The sequence below is a fragment of the Apus apus genome, chromosome 24 (genome assembly GCF_020740795.1).
Source record: "Apus apus isolate bApuApu2 chromosome 24, bApuApu2.pri.cur, whole genome shotgun sequence".
In the NCBI taxonomy this organism is placed as follows: Eukaryota; Metazoa; Chordata; class Aves; order Apodiformes; family Apodidae; genus Apus; species Apus apus.
The window spans coordinates 1,011,730-1,037,182 of NC_067305.1; the positions used below are offsets into that span (position 1 = coordinate 1,011,730).

A 25,453-nucleotide genomic window follows, 5' to 3' on the forward strand; every position below is an offset into this window, starting at 1 on the left:
CTTTCCTTTTTCACAGGGAAAGTTTTGAGACCACCTTCTGGACCAAAAATAGCTTTTAAATGTGTCTCAGTTACTGAAAATCCATCTGGTCCTGGAAGTTTTTGTTCAGACAGATCCTCTTGGGAGGGTCAGGACCACTTTCCATGTCCAGTGTGAGGTCCAGCTCCAGGGATGGCTCTGCTGGGCCCTGCCATGATGCCATGGAAGTCTTCAGACAGTTGAACTACAACATTCCAGCACCAGAAAACTGTCGGGTTTTGTTTACAAAACAGCCCCTATAGCAGCAGCTGAAGCCTGGCCAGGCCCCCTCACCCCTCCATGCAGGCTCACGAGAGAGATGCTGAACACAAAAAGCTCGGTCCCAGGCTGTGGCAAATCCCTGATCCTTACTGGAGCTCAGCATCCAGGTGTGAAATCACCCACCTGAACATCGGCAAACCTCGGCTGCACCTCGCACAGGCGGCAGCAGCAGCAAAGCTGGCGGGCGCCGTCACTTGCCTCCCAGCGCGGGATCGGCCGCGGCTGCCGGGCAATGCCCGCCCAGGCAGGTGCCACAGCTCGGACCGGTCCCGCATCCGCATCCCTGCCCGGGGGTGAAGCCACCGCGCCGTCCAACAGCCGAGAGCGGGGGAGAGCTTTTCTCTGTGATGTCTCCAAGATGCAAGTTGTGATTTACATGAGGTTGGAACACCAACAAGTCCTTGTGACTCCTGCAGCCGTGGCTTTGTCTTTGAGCTCTGCAGAGTTTCCGCAGCAAACCCGGCGTGGCTGCGGGGACCCGGCTGCCTGCCCTGCCCTGCCCAGCGGGCAGTGAATCAACAGGAGCCGCGCTCTTCTAGACCTCCTCTGGAGGCAGAAGGATGGCATGAAGTCACTGCCGTTACCACAGGATGCTGCCAAAGCCAAGTATGTAAATGGTTAGAGAGGGACGAGGTCTGTCGGTGGAGGTAGATCCATTAGGGCTATTCAGGGACTTCCGTCCGGATGCAAACCCCTGCTCAGGAAGTCCCCAGGCTGGCAGCCGGCAGCAGGAGGGACACTGGGAAGCACATCTTGTTTCTCCTGCTCTTCCTGTGAGTAGTGTTACAGAAGAACCAGCCGTGACAAATCATCCGGGGGTTCAGCAGCTGAGGAGGAGAGGAAAAGCAGAAGTCCTTGTTGAGGGTTTCAGCGCTGCAAGGACTTGGAGCAGCTAGTGAGGGCAAGTTTTAAGGTGTGAAACTGCCAGGGGTCCCTGTGGGGTGGAGGACAGCCTCGGTGGCTGAGCCACCAGCACACGAAGCAGGCGGGGAAGAAAGCTGGCAAGAAAAGGAGACAAACAGCCTGCTGCTGGGACCAGGGAGGGCTGCCAAAAACCCAGCGGGGCCAGGCCCAGGGAGCCCGGCCAGAGCGAGCAGCACAGGCCTCCCAGCCCTGGGTGGGATGAGGCAGCACAAGGGGGGCCAAGCAGGCTGGGGGTGGGGTGACCTGTATGTGGGGGGACAGAGTGAGGCAGGGAGCTGGACTCCAGCCACCAGCAGGCCCCCAGCCCACAGCAGTGCTGAGCTTGGGCAGGGGATACCCCACTGCCAGGGTGACAGGGACTGGGGATCTCCCTTTCTCCAGGGTGAGCAGGGATCATCTGGGGTAACCAGGGCAGGGACCCCCAAGCCTTGTGTGATAGGGGCAGGGGACCCCCAGCCGTGGGATGATTTGAGCAGGGGACGTCTCCCTTCCTGAACTCACTGGAACAAGGGACACCCCTTTCTCAGGGTAACTAGGACAGGGGAATCCTGGGGTGACCAGAGCAGGGGACACCCCTTCCCCCGGGTGACCGGGATGGGGGATGTCCCTCCCCGGAGGGGGGAACGGATACCCCCTCTCCCGAGGAATGCGGGAACCCCCGTGCTAGGGATGAGTGGGGATGCCGCCCGGGGGCGGTGCCCGTCCCGGCAGGGGCCCGGGGGCGATCGCCGCCCGCCCCCGCCCCGCCCCGGCCCCGCTCCCGCCCGGCCCCGCTGCCGGCCCGCCCCGCTGCAGCCAGAGCCGGCGGGCCCGGGACGGCGGCCCCGCGCGGGGGCCCGGCTGCAGCCCAGACGCCCGACGACAAGGTGAGGGGCGGCGGAGCCGGGCAGGGCCGGGCCAGGGGGGTCGGGCGGGCGCCGGCGGCTCCGGGAGCGGCTCCGGTGGCGGCGGCTCGTCGCGGGGGCTCATCCAGTTCTCGGCGCCCCGCAGGGCCCTCGGAGCCGCCGCCGGCGCCCGGGGCCCGCCGAGAGGCCGCTCCCGAGCCCCCGGGACCGCGGCGGGGCGGGGCGGTCCTGGCATCCTCAGCTTCGGTGTCTTCGCCCGGGAGCGGGAGCGGGAGCAGGAGCGGGGCTCTGCCCGCGCCCAGGAGGTGCCGGTGCCTGCGGCTCCGGGCCGTCGGGGCCGGGCTGGGCTCCCACCCCGGCTGGCGGGGGCGCGGAGTCGCCGGATGGGGCTCCGGGGCTGGGGGCGGGCGCCCCGACGTGCGGCGGTGTGCGGGGTGCTGCGGGCACCGGGGTGCTGCGGGGCTCCTGGGGCGCTGGGGACCTGCAGTGCTGGGGCTGCTGCCGGCCCCTTTGGGGTGCGGAGGGGTTCGGGATGCTCCCTGGCACGCACACAGCCTGGGGCTGTGCCTGCGTGTGCCCGGGCTGTGCCTGCACACCCTGGGTGTCAGTTTAACCATTTCATCCCCGAACACCTCACAACAAGGAGATTCCAGGCCCTCGGGGCGTGTTGCCAAACCTGTGAACACACCAGCCCCAAGGGAGTCCGGGAGGTGTTGATGGGAAGAGCTGCGCCGAGGGTTTAGGGCGAGCGGTAGGTAGATGTTCTCTAGGGCACATATGGGAGCCCCATAGAGCTGTAGGTGTGACGGGGCCCGTCGAGCTGATGCCCGTGTGAGTGTGTCCATGTACGGACAATGTGCTTGTTGTCCAGGTGTTGTGTGAGCTCAGGGAGGTCCCCGAGGTGCTGGAGTAGCCCCTATGGCCTCCTGACCAACCAGGCTGACAATGATGACAACTCCAGAAATAACAGCCCAACCCTGAAATTAGCCTGTTGAGAAGAAAGAAGCGTTTCCTTTTCCTTCCCTGGGCCAGCACCGGCACACCCTCCCACACCCTCCCACACGGGACCCAGCTCCTCCAGGAGCAGCCCCAGGCTGACTGAGCAGGCACAGGGACAGTGGGTGGCACAGAACAGGCTGGAGTCCTGTACAGCCTGGGGCAGGGGTGGGGATGGGACAGTAATGGGAAGGTGTGATGAGCCCTGGATACCACCCAGCCTGCAGCACCAGCCAGGGACACTGCAGGTGATGGCCACGTGTGACAGCTGTCTCCCTGCGAGAAGCCCAAATCTCAGCAGGTCACAGGCAGCAGAGGAAGCCGAGTGCTTGCTCAGTGGTTTCCCTTTAACTTTGGAACAGCCTCAGCCCCAGCTTCAGGACTTATCGCCTGTGTGCAGCTTCGAGGGAAGCGTGCCTGGCCGAGATAAATCAAGTCGTGCTGGCCAGGGCTGCTCTGGACTCTTTTCTTCTCACATTCCTCATGACCTCAGTGTTTTGGCTCAGGAGGAGAGCCAGGGAGAGCCCTCCCCGTGTCTGGCCCTGGCCATGCAAGTGGAGTGGCTCAGGCTGCACGGCAGCATGTGGTTGAGCTGGGGCTGGGGCTGCCCCGCTTGTGCCCCTGACAAGGGAAAGGGCTTGAATGAGTCTGGAACTTTAAAAATAGCTCCCTCAGGGCTGTTCCCTGCCAGCCCAGGGGCTTGGGGACCCAGAGGGGGGATGTCCTATGGACGATAAGGCCCAGGGGGCTGGGGCACAGCTACTGGATGTTACTTGAGCTGTGCCAAGGTGTCCAGGCTGCCCCATCCCCGCCATGTGGAACGGCTCCAGTTTTGGCTCCAAGTTTCCTGTGTTGGCATCAGTATGACCGCAAGAGGGGGAAACAGAGGTGCAAGCCCAGGGTGAAGTGTAACTCTGCCTCTGTGGAAATGATGGGGTCCCTGCACATCCTCCTCCTCCTGCTGCCAGACCTCCCCAAGGTGCTTCTCTTGATGCCATCCTGCTTTTCTGCAGGAACACCAGGACTAAAGACAATGCTCCTGTTTATTCCAAAGGAAGTTGGGATTGGTGGCAGGTCCCCTGCCTCCTTGAAGGTCCCTGGGCCCAGCCCCAGCAGCACCAAGCCCTGGTGCCCAGGGGAGTGGCCGAAGGTGCTGAAAAGCAGCCTTTGGCACCAAAGTGGCCGACACGGTCTTCCTCGTCGGGCCTTCAGCCCAGGTGGAGAGCGACTTCTCTTTGAACTGGTGCCGAGGTGTTGGCGGGTGGCGGGGACAAGGCTGGCTTTGTGTGGCCAGGCAGGTGCTGGTGGTGGCTGGGCTGTGGGTGTGGGGATTTAACCCTATCACTGCTGCTGCACCCTGGGCCTGTTGGCCTCCATTGCTCATCCTTGCTGGCTCAAGTCCAGCCTGCTGCTCTCCTTGCCACCCAGCCCAGCCCACCAGCAGCACAGGGGCACTTTGCACACCGTGGGGTCCTCAGGCAGGTTTGCATATTGTGGGGACCCCACAGAGGTTTGCATATTGCCTGGAGTCTGGCAGGGTTTGTGCATTGCGGGGTCCCCTACGAAGTTTGCACATGCCAGGGACCCTGTAGAGTTTTGCACATCCTGGGGACCCTGGGGCAATTAGCATGTGTTTGGGAGCCTGCAGGTCCATCACCTGGCCTGGACCTTTGTTTCAGAGCTGGGTAAAGGCAGAAGCTGCTGCCCTGGGTCCAGCCCATCAAACCAAAACTAACAGGGGCCGAGAGCCCCGGGGGAGTTGCGGGAGGATCTCCAGGCTTTGGGGAGCCACACGGTTGGCAGCCGCTGCTGATGTGAGCTGGAGGGGTCGGATGAAGTGGCAGAGGGGACAAGCAGCGTGTCCCAGGGTAAGCGGAGGGGACAGTGGGGCAGTGCTGGTGGAAAGGGCACCTTTGCCATGAGTGGGAGGAGCAGAGAGCTCCAGGGTCCAGCCAAGGCAGCTTTTCCTGGCGCAGCTCCAGGCAGGACAATACCCGCCGCGGAAGGGAGCTGCCGGCCGCTTCCCCCGAGGAAACGCACCCGCTGGCTCCGGCTCCAGTTCCTCTGCCTCTTCCTCCCGTTTGATTTACAGCATGTGTGGAGCCTAGTGGGAAGTTTGTCCTGGCCTCAGCACTGTTTAATTACCTGCAGCAAGGGCTGTGCAGAGGAGAAAGCCGACTGCTTCCCAGGGTGGGAGGGACTGGATGAGGTGGGGAATGTCTGGACCCTTCTAGGCAGCACAGGAATGGTGAGGTGCCAGCATGGAGCTGGGATGTTCCCAGGGAAGGTGGAAAGGGTGTCAGTACGGAGCTGGAATGTTCCCAGAGGAGGTAGAAGGGGTGCCAGCACGCAGCTGGTATGATCCCTGAGGAGTTGGAAGATATGCCAGCATGGACCTGGGATAATCCCAAGGGAGGTGGAGAGGTGCCAGCATAGAGCTGGGATGTTCCTAAGGAAGATGAAAGGGGTGCCAGCATGAAGCTGGGATGATCCCAAGGGAGCTGGACAGGATCTGGCCTGGTGACAGATGGGAAACATATCATCCCTGCCCAGCTGGACTCAGCCCCTGGACCCCGTGTGCTGGGCTGGTGGTGGGAGGCTGCCCCATCGCCTGGTGCCTGGCCTGGTGCTTCCTGCACCTCTGGTCTTGGCAGCCTGTTGGGATGAGCAACCACAGCAGCAGGGCTGGGGAGCAGCAGCAGCAGGGGCAGAGGCAGGGACTAGTGCATAGTACCCAAGCTAGGCCATGAGATGGGGCAGCCACAGTTCTCTGCTAGAACAGTCTGGATCCTGGCAGGGGGCTTGGGGGTGCATGTGGGTGTTTCTCTGCAGCCAAGGCTGGACCTGCCTGTTTCTGGGCAGTGCTGAGCACAGGCTTCCCTTTGGGCTGTGTCTGAGCTTCCTGTCCTCTGCAGCACGCCTCCCCCCTGCCTGCTTCCAGAAATAGCTGGTGCCAAATGCTTTGCCCACCAGCAGCTGCACAGCCCCATGGCCACTTGTGCCCTACAGGCACTGGGTCCCCACTGGAGGGTGACACCATGTGCAGCAGCAGAGAGTGCTCCTGGGGTGCTGTTTGCCCCCATCCTGCTCCCACCAGGAGTGTTTCCCACCTGGGCCTTGGCACCCAGATGTCACCAGATGTTGCAGCAGGTCCCAGCTGAGCGATCACAGCTGGTGGACCCCCCAGCTCACAGGGGGACTGCAGCCACCTCCTCCTGGCTTTCCTCCAGCACACCCAGGCCTGACTCCTCAGAAAAACAGGCTCCCATTTAGTTCCCCACCACCTTCTGCCAGGCCTTATCCTGCGTCATCAACAGGGAGGAGCAGCCAGGTCTCTCCTGGGGGTCACCAGCCCTCAAAACCCCCCAAGGGGGGTGGACAGCACAGGGCACCCTGATCCTGCACAGCCTGGGTAGAGAGGATGGGCATCATGCCTGGTGATTGACGGGTGCAGACAGCTGCCTGCTGCCACCTGGCTCTGCAGAAGCATCTGTTTCCTTTATCCAAAGCAAACTTCTCTGAGAATCACACCCTAAAGGCCGCAGCCTCTTTTTTTTACTATTTTTTTTTAATCCTGGCCCGTGCCCCCCTTGCAGACGAGCTGTGACTCATGACTCTACACCCTCAGAGCTGGCAGCATCACCACCACAGCCATCCCAGCCCCAGCTGCAAAACATTCCTTAAATGTACAAACCATCCCTGGCCCCACCGGCAGCGCCGCACAGCCGGCCCGAGCTGCAGCTGGTGGCACCGGGGCTGGCGGGAGGCGAGGGGGTCCCCAGGGATGGCGGGGGGCCCTGGGGTGCTCCCTGGACAGGGGCAGCAGTCTGTGGCTGCCTGGGGCTCCCCAGCCCCCAGTTTGCAGGGTTTCAGCAGACGTGGCCCCTTTGTTGTTGCAGGTTGATGGTGCCCTGGTCAGCGGCAGCCCGGGGAGAAGATGGCTCAGCCCGCGCCCCTGAACCAAAACCTCCCAGGTAAAGGGACCAGGGTTGGCACCTGACGGGGACACCAGAAGGAGCGTGAGGGGGTGGCAGGGCCGTCCTAATGGATGTCCTCACCCCACCTCTGACCTAACACAGAGTGGGTGCCCTGTGACACCCAGCAGCACCGAGGGTGCCAGGGATGGGACATCTGCCAGGCCCACCTCCAGCAGCACCAGGGCAGGGAGTGGGTTGCAGGCTGCAAATCCCAGTATAACCCAGTCAGAAAAGCCTTCCTGTCTCCACCAGGTCCCCGTGTAATGGTCCGTGCTCCTCTTGCAGATCTTGGGGGCCCATTCCTGTACCGGGACCAGGACGATGGGGAGAAGAGCTCATATTCTGTGGAAACCCCCTATGGCTTCCTCCTGGATCTGGATTTCCTGAAATATGTCGATGACATTGAAAGTGGCCAAACGCTCAAGAAAGTGCCTCGCAGGTCCAAAGGGGCCCGGCACCCCCCCGGGGCCCTGCGCAGCCCTCGCAGCCGCACCAGCACCTGGACCTCCACCGAGTCCCTGGCCTCCACCACCAGTGAGGAGGGCAGGGCTGCCCTGCTGCTGTCCCCACACGGCCGCCTCTCCCTGGAGCCCCTCAGCAAACCAACCTCCCACCCCATCTCGCCGCCGCCGGTGCGGCTGCTCCCGCCTCCCACCCACAAGTGCCTCGCGCGAAACCCACGGGTGGAGAAGACCTTGCTGGAGACAAGCAGGAGGCTGGAGCAGGAGCAGGGCCATTTGCAGGGGAGTGGTGGTCCCTCCCGCAGTGCCCCAGGCCAGCCACCCTCCTGGGTGCCGACGGGCGCTGAGGGCTGGGGCCGGGGCAGCCCGGGCAGCTCGGGGCGCAGCACACCGGCGGCAGGGCTGGGTGCTGCGCCGCTGCAGCACGTGCGGGAGCAGATGGCTGCAGCCCTGCGCCAGCTCCGGGACCTGGAGGAGCAGGTGAAAACCATCCCCCTCCTGGAGACACAGATCTGCGAGCTGAAGAGGGAGAAGGCGAAGCTGATGGAGAAATTGTCAGCGGGGGAGCCCAGTGAGGATTTCAGCCACTCCCCTGGTTCTGAGGTGGGGCTGGAAGGAGAGGAGCCGCCTCGAGCGGGGCCGGAGAGTGACGCGGAGCCAGCAAAGGGGCGAGCGAGCAAGATCGTGGAGCTGAGGAAGCTGACGGAGAAGTTGGCTGTGCCAGAGCGGGGCAGCAGGGCTTGGTCAGGCAGGAGCCCCAGGGCAGCCGAGAGGCCCTGCCGCTCCGTGGCGGTGGGCGAGGACCGGGCCATGACCGACGCCGTCTTCTACTACCGGTCGCAGCAGGAGGGTGTTAATGGTGACGTGCCGGACGGTGGGACGAGGGAGCACAGGGACGCAGCCGTCTGGGTGCTGGAGTCCTCGCTGGGGCTGGGCAGCGAGGCAGAGCAAGAGCTGGAGCTGCTGCAGCAGACAGTGGGGCACCAGAAGGAGGTGATCGCCCTGATGGAGGGGCACCTGCAGGAGGCCACGCGGGAGCTGGAGGAGCTGCGGCTGGAGGTCTGTGCCCGCCGGCTGGGCGGGCGGGCAGACAAGGAGGTGACAGCCAAGCCACAGGTGGCCGAGGCGCTGGTGGAGGCAGCAGTGGTGACACAGAGCCGGGCAGCCGGTGACCCCCCGGAGATGGTGGAGGCAGGTGTGGAGTGCTGCCCACCAACCAGCTGTGTGGGGGTGGGCTGCCGCCCTGATGGGCGGGACGTGGCCGTCGGCCCTGATTTGGCCACCAGGTGTGAAGACAAGGGCAGCCAGACCGAGGTGGGCAGCGCGGTCCCAGCAGGCCAGGAGACAGAGCCCAGCACGGACGATGCCCCGAGGAGCTGCTCAGTGCAGGGTGCGAGAGCCGTGATGGGAACGTGCCAGGGCAGCCCAGTCCCTGGGGCGGCCACGCCGGGCACCACGCACAGCAGCCAGGACCTGTCCCCAGCACAGGATGGCAGAGCTGCCCCAAGCCCCGTGGCTGGTGAGTTGGTGTCAGGGATGTCACCAGGGTCTGGATTGGGATGGTCCTGTGAAAAGAGGGTGGCCCTGTTGGGGACAGCACCTGTCAGGCCAACGCTGCATCACAGCAGCTGCCTGCACTCTGCCCATGTCCTTCCATGCTTGCCTTGAGGTCTGGTGGGTTTGGGGTGCTCAAGTAGCCCCCCCCTTTGGGGAGGTTCCTGCTCACTTGCCCCTGACACTGTAGGGCTGGAGAACCTCACCTATGAGGGCAGGCTGAGAGAGGTTGTTCAGCCTGGAGAAGAGAAGGCTCCAGGGAGACCTTAGAGCACCTTCCAGTGCCTGAAGGGGCTCCAGGAAAGCTGGGGAGGGGCTTGGGACAAGGGCAGGAGGGATGGGACCAGGGGGAAGGGTTTCCAGCTGGAAGAGGTGAGATTTAGGTGAGATATTAGGAAGAAATTATTTGCTGTGAGGGTGGTGAGACACTGGCCCAGGTTGCCCAGAGAAGCTGTGGCTGCCCCATCCCTGGAAGTGTTGAAGGGCAGGTTGGATGGGGCATGGAGCAACTTGGTTTGGTGGGAGGTGTCCCTGCCTATGGCAGGGGGGTGGGACTGGATGATCTTTAGGGTCCTTCCAAACCCAAACCAGTCTGGGATTCTGTGACACTCAGGAGTCCTCTCTGCCCCCAGGAGCCCTGAAGTCCATCATGAAGAAGCGAGACGGCGTCCCCCGGAGTGAGGTTGAGGGCAGCAAGAAGAGCCTGCAGTTTGTGGGCGTGCTGAACGGGGAGTACGTGCCCGGGGTTCCTGCCACCGCCCTGGGCCAGCCCTGGAATCCCTGTCCTGAGCTGGGGGGAGTGGCAGTGGGGGGCCTGGAGGGGATCATATGGGTACCATGTTGCCACTGAGAGTCCTCCCTCCATGCAGGTACGAGAGCACATCCAGCGAGGAGGAGGAGGAGGAGGAAGGAGACAGCTCCTCTGAGAAGGCTTCACCTGACAGCTCCGACAGTGAAGAGCAGGGGGACAGTGACACCTCAGATGAGGAGGCTGGAGGAGGCAAGCACGAGCCAGGACAGGAGCCCGAGGGGGCTGTTGTGACCCCGCTGGAGCCCCCCGAGGTGAAGGAGAAGTAAGTTCTGGTGGGGGTTGCTCCCTTGCCCTGTGTCTCTGAGAACCACAAGCCAGAACCAGCCCTGCCAGCCTGGGGCATCTGCCCCAGCTTTGGTGCAGCCAATGGGAAAAACAGATTCAGCTCCTGCAGAAACCATCCAGCAGGAAAAATTCCTTCCAGCTTCTTGGGTCTGCTAAGGCAAGGATGAGAGTGAGGCCCCAGATGCCTCTTTGCTGGAGTTTGGAGGGGAAAAAAACAAACAACAACCAACAGTCCTTAGTTGCATTTTTCAACAAAAGGATAAAACTTGGCCTAAAAATGGGTGAATTGTGCCCAAGCATGTCTGTATAGGGCTTGGTTCAGCAGGCTTTGCAGTGGCTGAAGCTGCCAGGCTGCACCAGCAGGCTGGACGTGGCACCACGGGGAGGTCCTGGAGGTTCCCAGGCATCAGGGAGAGGAGCAAAACCTCCGTGGGGGCCTCGGGTGCCCCTCGTGGCGCCGCAGCCCCGCGCAGCTGCCTCCTGCTCTCCCCAGGTTTGAGCTGAGCCCCAGGATGCGGGAGGCCTGTCTGATCGTCAAGACCCATCTGGGCCACCCTACTGCCACCAAGAGCAAAGAGGTGGTGAGTGGGGTGCTGTGGGTGGGATGGCTTGCTGGGGTCCCCTCTGGGCTGGCCAAGCCAGCAAAGCCCAGCTCAGCCCCTTCCCTCCCAGCACAGCCCTTTGCTCCAGGATTTGTCCCGAAGCTGTGTGGCCTCAGCTCAGGCCATCCCCGTCTGGGTTTGGGGTTTCAGGGTCCTGCCTTCACTCAGTCCCCTCTGGAGCAGGATATCTGTGCCCTGCCGGGTTTGGCAGCAGGGGGGTGGGTGCAGGGGGGCTCAGGGGGTTCAGGGCCATGCAGAAGCTTGGGGGAAGATGCAGCCCCGCTGCTCAGCCCTGCTCACTGCCCACAGCTTGCCAGCAGCAGCCTGGTCCTGCAGGAGTGGTTCCGTCTGTCCAGCCAGAAGTCGTCTGTTCCCGACACCGTCGCCAACCACCTCCTGGCCTTTGCTGAGGTCTCACCAGCTCTCCTGGCCCACGTGGTGAACCTGGCTGACGGGAACGGCAACACAGCCCTGCACTACAGTGTCTCCCACTCCAACTTCCACATTGTGCAGCTGCTGCTGGACACGGGTCAGTGCCCCCCACCCCCCCAAAACGTTCCCGTCACCACCCCACCCTGGACCCGAGGTCACCTCCTGGCCATGCCAGCTCTGCAGGGGGGAAGGCTCTGACAGCAGAGGGATGGGGAGAACTTCCCTGGGAAGTGGGGGGAAGCAGGGCAGCCACTCCAGCCTTTTGGGAGCCCAGATTTGATGTGGGGGACCCATCAGCAGGTCCATGTCCATGGTGCTGTGGGACAGCTCACAGCATCCTGGGCAGGGTGGGAGGGAGGCATGTGGGTCAGTCCATGCCTCCTGCAGTACCCTGAGCCCCCCACCCTGCCCATCCCCACAGGGGTCTGTAACGTGGACCACCAGAACAAAGCTGGCTACACAGCTCTCATGCTGGCTGCGCTGGCGGCCGTCGAGCAGGAAGATGACATGAATGTGGTCAGGAGGCTCTTCAGCATGGGCAACGTCAACGCCAAAGCCAGCCAGGTGGGTGTGGGTTGGGGCCCACCTTATCCTCACCCTTTCCGCCTGCTCCCAAGAAGCTGCCAAGGCCACACATAACTCCTCCAAGATCAGGCCTGTGGCTCCAAACTCTGGAGGGGCCAGTACATGGAGAAAGGGCACCACGTAAGGAGTTCCTTCTGCCTGGCATCAGGGCTCTTGGGTCTCACCCACACTCCAGGCCAGGGAGGTGCTCAGAGACCGCGGGGGCGGTGGCGACAGCGGTGGTCCCTCCTGGGGCAGTGGGCAGAGCCGGGAGGAGCAGTCTGGCAGTGTCCCCTCCCTTGCAGGCTGGGCAGACAGCACTGATGCTGGCTGTCAGCCACGGCCGGCAGGAGATGGTGGCAGCTCTGCTGGCCTGCGGGGCCGACGTCAACCTGCAGGACGAGGAGGGCTCCACTGCCCTGATGTGCGCGTGCGAGCACGGCCGCGCCGAGACAGTGAAGCTGCTGCTGGCTCAGCCCGCCTGCGACGTCTCCATCGTGGACAGTGTAAGCCTCTGCTGCCCGGGCCCACTCGACCACCCGTGTCCCCAAACCCCTTCCCAAGTGCTCTCCCTTCCTTTTTAGGATGGCAACAACGCCGTCGCCATCGCGCTGGAGGCCGGACACAGCAACATCGCCGTGCTCCTCTACGCCCACCTCAACGGCATGAAGGCGCAGCAGCCCGTGAGTACCACTGTCCTCACTGGGGCTCCTGCCACCTGCCCTGTCCCACACCGGCTCAGCTGCATGGTGAGCAGGTGGCTCCATGGGAGGGGACAGGGCGGTGACACAGATGATGCCCTCCAGGAAGGCGATGCAGGGGTGAAAGCAGAGTGTCCTAAGGGCCACATGCTGGGTGCATCCTCAGCAGCAGAGAACCAGCCTGCCTGGTCCTGACCAAGTCACTGGAGGGGTCTCTGGTGACATTTCATTGCTCTGCTCTCTCTGCAGCAGGGGACATCACCATCAACAAAGAGCCCTGGGAGCCCAAAGAAACCAAATTAGAGCGACCATGGGATCCAGCCAGTGGCCAGCCATGTGCCAACTGGCCACCATCAGTGCTAGGCTGTAATTTATGTCCCCTCTCCTGCCACTCTTCTGTGTGCTGAACCACTCTCTGAGGCTGCAGATGCTTTAATTCTCCTGTCAATAGAGAAGGCACCTTCCCTGGGCCTCACTTGCCCATCACCACTGCTGGAAGCGGCCACATGTGGCCACCTCACTCCAAGTGACAGAGGAGCCAAGGATCAAGTGACCACAAGGTGGGAAATGCAGCCAGCAGAAGCCAGACCCGTTCCCCTGCACCCTCCCACAACTACTGGGGCTATGCTGCTTCAGAGCCCTCTGCAAGTCACAGAAACACACCAGCAAAAAACAAACCCGGCAGAAATAGCTCTAGTTTCAGCCCTTTTCGCCAGCTCCTGCAGCCCCAGGAAGGGAGCAGGGCTGGTGACAAGGAGCAAGGCAAGTGTCAGCTGCTGGCCCTGCCTGGTGCTGGCAGGGACACGGTGCTCGGCAGGGGCGGGGACACAAACCAGCGGGTTAACGCTGCCTCAGGCTGGGAGCACTTCCAGGCTGAAATACTCGCCCCTTTTTTCCTGGCATTTCCTTTCCTGGCTGAAATCTGCCGTGTGTGCACATGCACACAGAGCAAAAAAAAAAAATAAAAAAAAATTCCAGTGCTTACTGGAAGGATGGAAATCAACATGAAATCACTTTTGCTCGATGGGAGCAAAACTTCCAGGCACTGGGGGCTGCAGCCAAGCAGAGCCACGAACATCCAGGGACTGAGACTGCCCAGGCACTACCCACATGGGACCTTCTCCCAAGGGAGACAGCAATTAATTCCTCAGCATTTTAAAGTCTCGTAGCCACTGACTCTGAAGGCAACCAGAGCCAACAGCCAAGCCCCTCTGTGCACCCTTATCTCACCAGAGGGAGAACAGCTGAGGAGAGCTCCAGGAAAAAGGGAAGGTTGGCAGGAAGAGCTCAGAGGGAACCTAGAGCCCACGGAGATGGATGCGTATGTCAGAGGTGTGTGTGTCTGCAAGTGTGAGTGCACCAGGCAGGGTGGGAACAGACAAGGTAAGGACCAAGGACCAGGAGGAAAAATAAAAAGGCTTTTGCATGTGAAGCTGGCTCTGCTCTCCAAACCCTTCACAAAAGCACCATGTCACAGCCCGTTTCTGCTCCTTGGCCCAGCCTCCGCCATCCTTCCCGCCCCACACAGGCCTGGGCTGAGCCATACTGGAAACTGGGAAATGCTTCCCAGGAAACTTCTGGACAACGTGCTGCTGTCCTTGCAGTGGGTCTGTTTCAGCTTTGCACTGAAGTTCATATAAATGCTCACAGCCACTCTCTAGTACACTACTTGTATGTATTCTGTACTCACTGCTTCGGTCTCACAGGTTTGTTTACTGATATTTTAATACTGATGTTTATTTTTAAGATATAAATAAAATTGAAAGTAAAATTATTTTGAAATATTACAGTGACCATCAGCAGCCTCCTGTCTCCTTGTCTGGCTCAAGATAAACCCCCAGAACAGGTCCAGCAGAGGGGCAGCCCAGCACAGCCCTCACCCTGAGCAGGTGCATGCACCTTTCCATTTGTTCCCTGCCAGTTTTTGAACTAGTTCCATCCATCGGTCTGGTTTTCTTCCAGCTGAACCATCCCAAAACACGTGGTGGCTTCGTGTTTTACTTCATGGGACCTAGTGGGACACGGGGACTGGGCGTGGCCCTTGGTTCCCCCTGCTGCTCTGATGTTAAACTGCATTATTGAAGAACAACCCTCAGACTGGGAGCAGGGATGGAAAGTCACCTCACGTGGCCAAGGGCCATGAGCCCACCGGGTATCTGGGAGGGGTTACAGCTGCTCTGAGCCACCCCTATTGTTTAGCTCTGCCTGGTCACCAACTCAAGAGGAGCTGCCTCCTGCCCGGGCCACCCGGCACAGCCAGGGCTGTCACCAGAGCTCTGTGGCCAGTGCTGGAGCTGTGCAGGGAACAAACAGCAGCCAGGGAAGACAACTCCCAGGTAGAATTCTTGCACTCAAAGGTACTTCCCAAGAGCTCTGCTGCACCAGACTGTTCAGGGGAATGCAGACCCACCCAATGCTCCGACACTGAGCCACCACCAAAGAATCAAGAACTAGACCAAGCAACAGCACAAACACACACTGACAGAGTTTTCTGCTTTCTTCAGAGCACAAAATCCACCTCAGGCCACCCATGAGCTGACCAGGGCACAACAAACACCCCCAGGAGGGGAAAAAAAACCCACTATTCTTTCAACACCAGCCCTTACCATCTGCCTATGTTCAGTGATGTGAACACCTGCTCCATAAGTGCTCGCCTCAGCTTTAAGATCCTCACAGCCTCAATCCCACCTGCCACTGAAGCACCTTTATCAGCTGTAGGACATTGAAGGATGAAGAACTCTCCCATCAGAGACCACAGGTCAGGAGTCAAACACACCACAAACCAGTATCAAGTCTCACAAAATGGAAAATAGAAGTACTTAAAAACCAACCCCTGAACCTTGACAGCTTTCAGGGCCATTCCTAATCCTTTCAGCCTTGCTTTTACTTTACACAATAGCCTAAAACCCCACATCTTTCTAGCTGATACTAGGTGGAAGGGAAAGCCGAGGAAGAAAATGGTATTTACTAATGCCTCTAAAGGGAGACTTACTGTCTGTGGGTGGCTGCCAGGAAAAACAGCAAGTAGGTGTATTTATAGCAGCATTTATAGAATAGCTCACTGAGGACAGAAAGGCAAAGCTGTTGGCTGTTGCTTTGCAAGCTGCTACAAAGCTTGACTTTCAACTTGTAATTGAACACCACAGAAACCCAGTAAGTTTAGCAGTGCCACTTGACCAGCTACATACAGAAAAACATCAGAAAGCTAGGGAGAGAGGCTGTTGCAATATTTCTGTTGTGACAAGTTAATAAAAATGCAAGAGCACAGTATTACCATAACAAAGGCATTGTGTTACACAGTAACAGGATTAGAAGCAACAGGAAAAGAGGAAATGGCCTCAAGTTGTGCCAGGGGAGGTTCAGATTGAGATATTGGGAAAAGTTTCTTCCCCAGAAGGGCCGTCAGGGCCTGGCATAAGATGCCCAGGGCAGGGGTGTGAGTCCCCATCCCTGGAGGGATTTCAAAGCTGTGTAGATGTGGTACTGAGGGACATGGAGCAGTGGTGTCCTTGGCAGTGCTGGGTTAGTGGTTGGACTTGATCTGAAAGGTCTTTTCCAACCAGAACAATTCTGTGATTCTACTTAGCAAAGTGAACTTTTGTGCCTCTGCTGAACCAACAACAGGCAGGTACACACAGAGACAAACCAGAGCACTCACGGTGAGACCCAGGCCACAGGCTACTGTAAAACCACTTTATTGCAGGAAGGCACCCACTGTTCTCCTTCCCAGCCAGGCCCCATGTCTGGCCACGCCGATGCCCACCGCCCGCTCCGAGCAGACACCGTCCAGCTTCGTCACCTGGAACACAAGGCGAGAGGCCGCAGAGGTTCAGCGGCCGCGCACAGCCCCGCCAGCCCCGGGAAGGCCGCCGGGCCCCGCCTCACCGGCTCAGCGCAGCCGCCGAGCTTCGCGCTCCGACTCCAGCAGGGTGAGGACATCCCCCTCGCGCACCGGCCCTTTGACGTTGCGGATGATGGAGCGGCTCGTGTCGTCCATGAACTCCACACGCACCTGCGAGGGACGCAAAGGCCTCAGGCCCGGCCCGGACACCGCTCCTCGCCCAGGCCCGGCCCGGCCCACTCACCTGCGTACACTGCCCCTGCGAACCGGTCCGGCCCAGCACCTTAGTCACCTGCGGGGAGAGCGCTGGGGTCAGAGCGGTGCCCAGGACCCGGTCCCCCCCGCCCCGGCCCCGCTGCCCCCACCCTGGCCAGCTTGATGGGCTGCACGCGGCTGGTGTCCATGGCGGCCGCGCCGGGGAAGAGGGCGGGGCCGCGCCGCGCCAGCATATATAGCGGCCAAAGTCTCGCGAGACCCAGCGCGCCCCGCGCGCCCCGTCACACCCCCCCCCCCCCCGCGCCCTTCAGAGGCCGCGATGGCGACGGCGACGCGGCTGGTCCAGCGGCTCCGCAACTTCCTGGCCGGGGTAAGGACGAGCCTGCTCGGCCCTGCAGGGTTGGGCGGGGAGAGGCTTGGTGACATTCAACACGGGCGGGTGTAGAGTCTTGCATCTGGGGAAGAACAAGCTCAGGTACAGGCTGGGGGCCGAGCTGCTGGAGAGCAGGGCAGGAGAAAGGGCCCTGGGGGTCCGGGTGGGCAGGAGGGTCACCATGACCAGCCGTGTGCCCTGGTGGGCAGGAAGGCCAGTGGCCTCCTGGGATGGGTTAGAAAGGGGGTGGTTAGTAGGGCAAGGGAGGTTCTCCTCCCCTTCTATTCTGCTCTGATGAGGCCACATCTGGAATATTGTGTCCAGCTCTGGGCCCCTCAGTTCCAGAAGGACAAGGAACTGCTGGAAAGAGTCCAGCACAGAGCCACAGCGATGATGGAGGGAGTGGAACATCTCCCTTAGGAGGAAAGGCTGAGGGAGCTGGGTCTCACGTTCAGGGCAGTGTCAGGAGGACAGAGCCAGGCTTTGTTCAGTGATGTCCAGTGACAGGACAAGGGGCAGTGGGTGCAAACTGGAGCACAGGAGGTTCCATGTGAATATCAGGAATAAGTTCTTTCCTGTGAGAGTGACAGAGCCCTGGGACAGGCTGCCCAGAGAGGTTGTGGAGTCTCCATCCCTGGAGACATTCAAACCTGCCTGGACACGTTCCTGTATGATGTGTTCTGTGTGACCCTGCCTGGCAGGGGGGTTGGACTGGGTGATCTTTCCAGGTCCCTTCCAACCCCTAGGATTCTGTGATTCTGCTCTTCCAGCACCGCCAGGGCTCGCAGGCGCTGCCCAGCCCCGCGGGGCAGAAGGGCCCCGGGCAGGGCCCCGCGGGGCTGGGCAGCGCCCCAGGGAGACGCGCAGCGCCCGGCATCGCTTGAGACTCTCTCGCCTTGCCTTGCAGCGGGACCTCCAGGCCAAGCTGGCGCTGCGGTACGACGAGATCTCCAAGAGGTACCTCGTGGGGGGAGGGTTGGGATGTGGGTCTGGGTGTTGCCGGTCTCTGCTGACGTTTTTGGGCCTGTTCTCCATCCAGAAGCCAGCCGCCGCCTCGGCTCCCGGTGGGCCCCAGCCACAAGTTCGCTGATAACTATTATTGCAGCCGGGACGGGAGGCGAGAGTCGCTCCCACCCATCGTGGTGGTGGCGGGGCAGAAAACCCTGGCTGCGGGGGCTCAGGCTGGCAGGTAGGTCTGAGCTGGTGCGTCTTTGTTTGGGTTTAAGCCCCGTTTGACTTAGGTCAGAAATACAGAACTCCCCCAACAGGCAGCATTGAATTTCACAGGTTGGTAGAAGAATGCTGGAATGGATTCTTGTGTCTCCTCTTGAGTAAGTGAGGTGGCTGGTAGTTGGCTAACAAGCCCCTCTAGCTGGAGTGCACCTAGAGAAGGGCAGCAAAGCTGGGGAAGGGTCTGGAGCAGAAGTCTTAGAAGGAGCAGTTGAGGGAACTGGGGATATTCAGCCTGGAGAAAAGAAGGCTGGGGGGAGACCTTCCTGCTCCCTGCAACTCCCTGAAAGGAGGATGGAGCTGGGGTGGGGAGTGTGGTGGTGTTGGTGTCTTCTCCCAAGGAACAGGTGACAGGACAAGAGGAAGTGGCCTCAGGTTGTGCCAGGGCAGGTTGAGATTGGATCTTGGGAACAGTTTCTTCCCTAAAAGGGTTGTCAGGCCCTGGCCCAGGCTGCCCAGGGCAGGGGTGGAGTCCCCGTCCCTGGAGGGGTTTCCAAGCCCTGTAGATGTGGTGCTGAGGGACATGGGGCAGTGGTGGCCTGGGCAGTGCTGGGTTAATGGTTGGACTTGATGATATGAAAGGTCTTTTCCAGCCAAAATGATTCCATGATTTTGTAAATAAACCTGTACTGCAAATTAAATCCAAGTCTGTTTTTTAATTAAAGCCTCTTCTCCCTTCCTCTACCCCAGTTCAGGCTCTGCAGTGACAGCAGGTGAGAAAAAACCGGTGACACCAGGACCACCACTTAAGAAGTGGGAAATTTCAAAAGACCAGCCCTATTTGTGAGAAATAAATGTGATGAAAATAAATACACATGATGAGGCTGGATGTACAGGTCACAGTTCATTACAAAGCAGCACTCTAAGGGGGAAGATTGTGGTTCTTGCTACAGCAGCACTGCATTAACTTGTCCTGATGTGTGACTAATAAATGTATCTAAAGCTGTGAGTATCATCCTCCACACACACATTTTGTCTGTTCTGCTTGAATTATCCAAATTATTACTATTGTTTTGGGTGTAAGGTTTTCTTGAGGGAATAGCAACATAGTAAACATATTTGGACTGGGGCTCTGGCTTTGTAAGCTGTGTGTGATCCTGCTTCAAGGTGAGACGCAGGAATAGCCCCAAGTCACCACTTCAGGACAGAGTGGGATGAAACACCCTCACCTGACAGGCTGAGTCTGCACGACAGACACAAGCTCACCAGAAGCGCCTGTGTCCCACCAGCCTGCCCTGCTGCAGCCTCACTGCTGAGCTCTGCAGCTGGAGACCGGGGTGACATGCCCTGCTTGGGGGTCCTGGTTGATGGCAAGCTGAGGATGAGCCAGCAGTCTGCCCTGGCAGCCAGGAGGGCCAACCCTGCCCTGGGGTGCATCGAGCAGAGCGTTGCCAGGGAGGTGGTTGTCCCGCTCTGCTCTGGTGCAGCCTCACCTGGAGCACTGCCTGCAGGGTTGGGCACCACAACATAAAAAGGACATCAAGCGATTGGAGAGACATGAGGATGGGGAAGGGTCTGGATGGGATGACTTCTGAGGAGCAGCTGAGGTCACTGGGATTGTTCAGCCTGGAGAAGAGGAGGCTGAGGGGTGACCTCACTGCAGCCTGTGGTTCCTCAGGAGGGGAAAGGATGGGGCAGGTCCTGATCTCTTCACTCCTGTGAGCAGTGACAGGACTGGGGGAAATGGCAGAAGCTGCATCAGGGGAGGTTTAGGTTGGATATCAGGAGAAGGTTTTTCACCCAGAGGGTGCTTGAGCACTGGAACCAGCTCCCCAGGGCAGTGGTCACAGCACCAAGGCTGCCTGAGTTGAGGAACCCTGTGGATGATGCTCCCAGGCACATGGTGTGATTCTTGGGGTGCCCTACACAGGGACAGGAGTTGGACTCGTGATCCTGACGGGTCCCTTCCAACTCGGCATGTTCTGTGGTTCTCTGCCGTGACCTGGCGAGAGCAGCGAGCTGCGCCGGTTCCCGGGGCAGCGCTGGGGCCGCGGCGGAACCGGCTGCCGGGGCAGCTCGTCCCGGGCGGGCAGCGGGAGCTGCTGCGGAGCGGCCGCCGCGCCCGACAGGGGCCCCGCCCGCCCGGGGGTCGGTCCGGGGCTCGGTCCCGCCCCGCTCCCCCCGCGGGTGCCCCGGGCGCAGCCGCGTGTCCTTGAGGAGGCCCCGCCCCGGGCGCCCGTTGCAGCGCGTCAGGCCTGCGCGGGCAGCTTCTTAAAGCGGCGCGGCGGCGGCGGCGGCTCCGTGCGGGCGGGACCTTGCGGGCGGGACGGCTGCTCCGCGGGGCGGCTGCGCCATGGCTGGGCCGGTGCCTGGGCCGGTGCCGCTCCCGGCGCTGCTCCCGGCGCTGCTCCCGGCGCTGCTGCTCCTCCCGCTGCTGCTCCCGCCGCTCCCGGCGCTGCCGCCCCAGGACGGTGAGCGGGGGGGGGCGGGGCGGGGGCGCGCGCCGCGCCGGGCGGCGCCCATTGGCTGCCGGCGCACGCCCTTCGCTCTCATTGGCTGGTGGCCTCGTGCGCCCTGCGCGCGGGCGCGCTCAGCGGGGGGCGCGGGGGGGGGGGGGGGGAGCTGCCCCCTTCCCCCCTCACCCCCCCCTTCCCCCCCAGCCCCCCCGCCCTCCTGCCCCCCGGGCCGGTTCCGCTGCCCGCGGGAATGGCGCTGCTTCCCGCGGGAATGGCGCTGCGACGGGCACGCCGACTGCGAGGACGAGGAGGACGAGCGGGGCTGCGCGACGGCGACCCCGGCAGAGCCGAGTCCCGAGGGCGCCGTGGGGAGCGGGACCGCGGGCAGCGCAGGTGCGGGGGTGCGGGGGGTGCGGGGGTGCGGGGGGCTGTGTCTGCGGGAGGCGGCCCCGGGGCCGGGCGGGGGGCGGGGGCAGCCGCCCGGGGGCAGCTGCTTCGCTCGCAGCTTGTTCCGGCCGCCCCACCCTGGGCTTCCTCATTGAACACCCCCGTGGTCCCAGGGGGAGCGTTTCTGAAGAACTTCCTTCCAGGACGTGCAGCTCTGGCACCTTCCAGCACTGCGGTCTGTCCGTCCTTCCCGGCCTCTCTGCGCTGTGGGCAGTGGGCGAGCTGAAGGGCGGGGAGGCACTTTGGAACAGGCTCAGAGCAGCAGGTGCTGGGATCTGTCCAGCTGAAGGGTGTTTGCATCCCCAGCACTGCTGGGGTCTGCTGCTCAGCTCCCGGGCGCTCTGCAGCTTCCTTGGTCACAGCCCTGTTGGCTGCTTGAGGTGTGTGAAAGTGCTGCTCCAGCTGCCCTTGCCGCGGGGCGTTTGGGAGCTGAGGCAGCACTGACGTGCACAGGACAGGGATGCCTGCAGGCCTGGGGAGACTTTGGGTTTGATGCCTGCACCAGTTGAGGTGGTGGGTGGGGAGATGAGCTGCGTGTTGGTTGTACCTGGGGCTTCCTGGTGCCACAGGGAGAGGTGCTGCAGCTACAGCTGGGAGACTTCCTAGCTTTCCCTGTCACACGTTTTCCATAGTTGTTTTTTTTTTCCTTTGTTGTAGTCTATAATCACAGTAACAACAGATAAGATTTTGCTTAAATTGAAAAAGGCCCATTGGTGCTTTTGAGCTGAACTGGGACCTCGGCCAGGTTTGGACTGGAGACTGCTTTGAGCGACCTGGAAGCCAGATGGACTTCTTGCTCTTTTCTTGCAGGAACTTCAGCTACTCCTGTGCCTGGGGACTCTGTGCCACCGAGGAGTCAGGGTCGCTTGTGGGTCTTGATTGTTGCAGGTATATGAGACTCAGAGTGCTGCAATGCCCTTGGTCCTGGCTTGGGCTGTAAATTGAGTATCCTGAGGGAGTTGCTTCTGGACCTGTGTCAGTACCTGCTTTCGCTGGGCTGGGAGGGCTAGGGGAGGCCTTACACACAGCTTAAACATTCCTCTGACTTGAATGCACTTTGTCCTTGGAAAGGCCATTCCATGCGATCTGGCACTAACTCATTTCCTCTCCCTCTGTCCCTTCTCCTTGAGGGAAGCTGCTGAGCTCAGCTGTTGGCTCAGGCTGCTGAGCAGCAGAGCCCGGCGCTGTCGTCCAGCCCGGGGCAGTGAGTGGTTCTCTGCTTCTGCACTCTCCTCTAGTGCTCCTGAGCATCCTCGTAGCTGTGGGCTCTGTTACTGTGTGGGGCCTGTCCAAAGCAAAAACCAGATTTGGCATCTTCAGTCCTGACAAAGCATCCAGGGAGCAGCTGATGCCTGACAAGAGCCAGACAGGCTCATTTCCCTGAAGGGTAAGTTTCTTGCACCCCTTCTGCTCTGTATGCCTGAGGGAGAAATGCCTCCTGCCCTCTGTTTCCCACCTCTAGAGGTTTCCCCTCCAGGTGTAACTTTTCCCAGCTTTTCCTGCTGCTGGTCAGCCACATGCTTGGGGTTTCAGTGTGCCCAGAAGCAGAATTCTCTCCATATCTTCATTCCTCGCAATCAGGCATGAAGTCTCTTGCTTGATTGCAGAGATAGTTGCACAACCTAGACTAGAAGATGTTGGCTTCTTTGGATATTGAGGTGCTGGTCTCTGTCCTTCCTCTGCTGCCCCTGAGCACTCATGCTAAGACACTAATTTGCTGTTGTGGGTTGTTTTCCTCCCCTTTGCACAAACAGAAGTCAAACCAGTTTTTTGGCCACAGGACTGTCAATAACCTGCTGTTCTTCTGTTTTTGTCACAGGGATCTTTGCCATGAGCTGTTAAGATGGGAGTAGCCCAGTCTCCCTCCTGCTCACCACAGAGACTGACAGAAGTGGACAGAAGCTCCCAAGTTTGGGTTGTTATTCTGGAATAACAAGACCCTCAGAAATGGTTCTTAAATTGTGGGACTACTTTGGCTCTGGAAATAGCACAGGAATTTTCCCTGGTGCTGTGAAATAGCCTCTCACAAGTGAGGTAGAAATTTCTTCATTGTTCTTGCCTCCAGGTATTGTTAAGGCTGATTTTCACCAGTGTGGGCTTGGACAGATGTTAGCTGCAGTTAAAATGTTTCCTTACACTTCCAGACAACAGACTTTTTTCACCTTCCTCATTCTCCCCCCTGGATTTTGTCAGAGAATAGGGGCTTCCTGATCCATTTCGGTAGGAGCTCATTAACTCCACACAGATCATATATATACTCCATGTTTTCACTAGTGTTTTCATGTGGCTCAAACTGATGTACAAGAGGCTTTTGTTGACAGGTCAACCACAGGTGTGAATGTAGAAAAGCTTCCTGGCTGCCCTGGCTTTGCTGCTCTGCCACCCTGAATCAGCCTGGAGCTTCTCAGCCCTCTCCCCTTCAGCAAAGATCTCGGCCCTTTGCAGAACTGCCCGTTCCACCCCAGTGCTGAACTTGGGGTGTTCCTTCTCTGGCACTGTCAATGGTGTCTTCTTAAATGGTCAATGCTGCCTTCTTAAAACTGTTTTGGCACAAGTGGTGTCCCTCAAGGGTCCGTGCTGGGACTGATGCTGTTTTGTATCCTCAGAGGTGTGTGTAGGGGCATCGAGAGCAGCCTCAGCAAGTCTCTGGGTGACACCGAGCTGAGTGGTGCAGTTTACTCACTTTGGGGAGGGGATGCCATCCAGAGGGACCTTCAGGCTGGAGGAGTGGGCCCATGAAGTGCAGTAGAGTCAAGTGCACCTTGGTCAGGGCAATCCAGGGAGACCATGTGGTGTATTTTCAATATATGAGAGAGGCTTTTTACCAAGGCCTGTGATGACAAGACAAAGGGCAACAGTTATAAACTGTCAGAGGGTAGATTTAGATGGGGCATAAGGAAGAAATGTTTTACTATGAGGGTGGTGAGACCCTGGCCCAGGTTGCCCAGGGAAGCTGTGGCTGCCCCATCCCTGGATGTGTTCAAGGCCAGGTTGGATGGGGTTTGGAGCAACCTGGTTCAGTGGAAGGTGGCCCTGCTCATGGCAGGGAAATGAGACTGGATGATCCTTAAGGTCCCATCACACCCAAACGGTTCTGTGAGATTTTGTTTGGCTTTTATGAGGGGTTTTGTTTTTGTGTATTTTTTTATTTCAGCTTGAAATATCTCGTGTCTTGGATCAAACACCATCTGTGCATTGTGGCACGTGTAGCTTAGTGCTGTGCACTTCTCAGAAGAACTGACAGTGGGGGCTGGAGATTACTGACCAGTGCCTCTAGCTCAGCGTTGGCCACGTACTCCTTTAAGTGCTGAAAAGGTAGAAACCTGCTGCTGTGGCTGCTGATCTTGGTGCCTTAACGGTGAGAACCTGGCTTGCCAAGTCAGACACTGGTCATCAGCCTCAAAGCAGGAGTCTTCCACTCCTGTACTGTGTGAGTGTGCTGCTTTGTCCCCTGGGAGGCACTTCTGTACGTGGTATGGAATTCTGAGTTATTCCAGTGTTGCTATTTTCAGTACCAAGAGGTCATTTGCAAGGGTGCAGACAATCTTGCTTCTGTTTCTATAGGGACAAGTGGAGATGGCTGTTGGTGAATGTCACAGGAGAATAAAGAACTAGAAACTGAAGAGTTGTGGGTTTTTTCTTGGATTTGTGCATTTCCTTGAATTCTGTAGTTGGCAGGCCAGGGGCTGCTTTGCCTTTGGATTGTTCTGTCCTGGGAAAGAGGACTTTTGGTGGGTGGGCTGGCACAGGCAGGTAGGGAAAGCAAGTGCTGCTGTGCCCACCAGGGTCTGTGCACACATCTGCTGTAGCAGGAAATGTGGGTCAGTGTTGCAGAATGGCTTGAGCAGCAGGGCCATGGGCCCCTGCTATCTCCTCAAGAGGCCTTGAGAGTGTAGCACAAACAGCAGCTGTACAAGCAATCTCTTTTTTTAGCCTAACACAAGTATAAACAATCTCTGTTAGCTTAAACTAACTCAAGGACAAGGTAGAGAAGTAGAATGATAGAAAACAAGGAAGAACCCTGGAACTCAGATGTGTGTTATTATCCAGTAAAATCACTGCAAGTAGTTGCCGTCCAGTGAAATCACTACAAGTAGTTACTATCCAATGAATTCACTATGCGTGGTTACTATCCAATGAATTCACTACATGTAGGTTTGGAAAAGGGTATAAAAGTAACACTGTGTATTCAATAAATCGGAGCTTGCTTTATCAATCACATTGATTCTGGACTGCTTGCTTCCCTCACCGCCGGCAGGTCAGTACTGGGTCCAGTCCTGTTCAATATACTCATTAATGGCCTGCATGAAGGGATGGAGAGCACCATTAGCAGGTTCACTGGTGACACCAAACTGGGAGGGATAGTGACACCCCAGCAGACTGTGCTGCCATCCAGCGTGACCTGGACAGGCTGGAGAGCTGGGCAGAGAGGAATTAATGCAATTCAACAAGGGCAAGTGTAAAGTGCTGCATCTGAGGAGAAACAGCCCCATGGACC

The 25,453-nt window shown here is 59.4% G+C and overlaps 4 protein-coding genes across 8 annotated transcripts; 3 read left to right on the forward strand and 1 right to left on the reverse strand.

The window, feature by feature from the left end:
* The first annotated feature begins 1,104 nt into the window (after positions 1-1,104).
* On the forward strand, positions 1,105-14,239 carry KANK3 (KN motif and ankyrin repeat domains 3). 4 transcript variants are annotated; one of them, XM_051639873.1, is made up of 11 exons: positions 1,105-1,213; positions 6,965-7,039; positions 7,295-9,022; positions 9,690-9,789; positions 9,927-10,130; positions 10,647-10,734; positions 11,065-11,284; positions 11,609-11,751; positions 12,057-12,257; positions 12,336-12,434; positions 12,705-14,239. In XM_051639873.1, exons 2-11 carry the CDS (start codon positions 7,003-7,005, stop codon positions 12,753-12,755), a joined length of 2,871 nt encoding a protein of 956 aa, XP_051495833.1. In that variant the 5' UTR covers positions 1,105-1,213; positions 6,965-7,002; the 3' UTR covers positions 12,756-14,239. The 4 variants fall into 4 exon arrangements, with proteins under 4 accessions (XP_051495833.1, XP_051495831.1, XP_051495832.1 ...); XM_051639871.1 differs by having other exon boundaries at positions 1,106-1,213; positions 12,702-14,239; XM_051639872.1 differs by lacking the exon at positions 1,105-1,213 and adding an exon at positions 2,002-2,090 and having other exon boundaries at positions 12,702-14,239.
* Positions 14,240-16,131: 1,892 nt separating this feature from the next.
* RPS28 (ribosomal protein S28) lies at positions 16,132-16,717 on the reverse strand. The gene is made up of 4 exons (XM_051639685.1): positions 16,659-16,717; positions 16,538-16,585; positions 16,338-16,464; positions 16,132-16,251 (listed from the first exon to the last, which is right to left on the reverse strand). The coding sequence occupies exons 1-3, from the start codon at positions 16,695-16,697 to the stop codon at positions 16,342-16,344; spliced, it is 210 nt and encodes a 69-aa protein (XP_051495645.1). The 5' UTR covers positions 16,698-16,717; the 3' UTR covers positions 16,132-16,251; positions 16,338-16,341.
* A 90-nt stretch (positions 16,718-16,807) lies between these two features.
* Positions 16,808-19,080, forward strand: NDUFA7 (NADH:ubiquinone oxidoreductase subunit A7). Of its 2 annotated transcripts, none has more exons than XM_051639859.1 (4): positions 16,808-16,879; positions 17,790-17,839; positions 17,922-18,071; positions 18,803-19,080. In XM_051639859.1, the coding sequence occupies exons 1-4, from the start codon at positions 16,829-16,831 to the stop codon at positions 18,897-18,899; spliced, it is 348 nt and encodes a 115-aa protein (XP_051495819.1). In that variant the 5' UTR covers positions 16,808-16,828; the 3' UTR covers positions 18,900-19,080. The 2 variants fall into 2 exon arrangements, with proteins under 2 accessions (XP_051495819.1, XP_051495820.1); XM_051639860.1 differs by lacking the exon at positions 18,803-19,080 and adding an exon at positions 18,170-18,778.
* A 1,205-nt stretch (positions 19,081-20,285) lies between these two features.
* Positions 20,286-25,174, forward strand: CD320 (CD320 molecule). Its single transcript, XM_051639829.1, has 5 exons — positions 20,286-20,523; positions 20,713-20,901; positions 21,766-21,843; positions 22,194-22,342; positions 22,775-25,174. The coding sequence occupies exons 1-4, from the start codon at positions 20,406-20,408 to the stop codon at positions 22,337-22,339; spliced, it is 531 nt and encodes a 176-aa protein (XP_051495789.1). The 5' UTR covers positions 20,286-20,405; the 3' UTR covers positions 22,340-22,342; positions 22,775-25,174.
* The last annotated feature ends 279 nt before the right edge of the window (positions 25,175-25,453 follow it).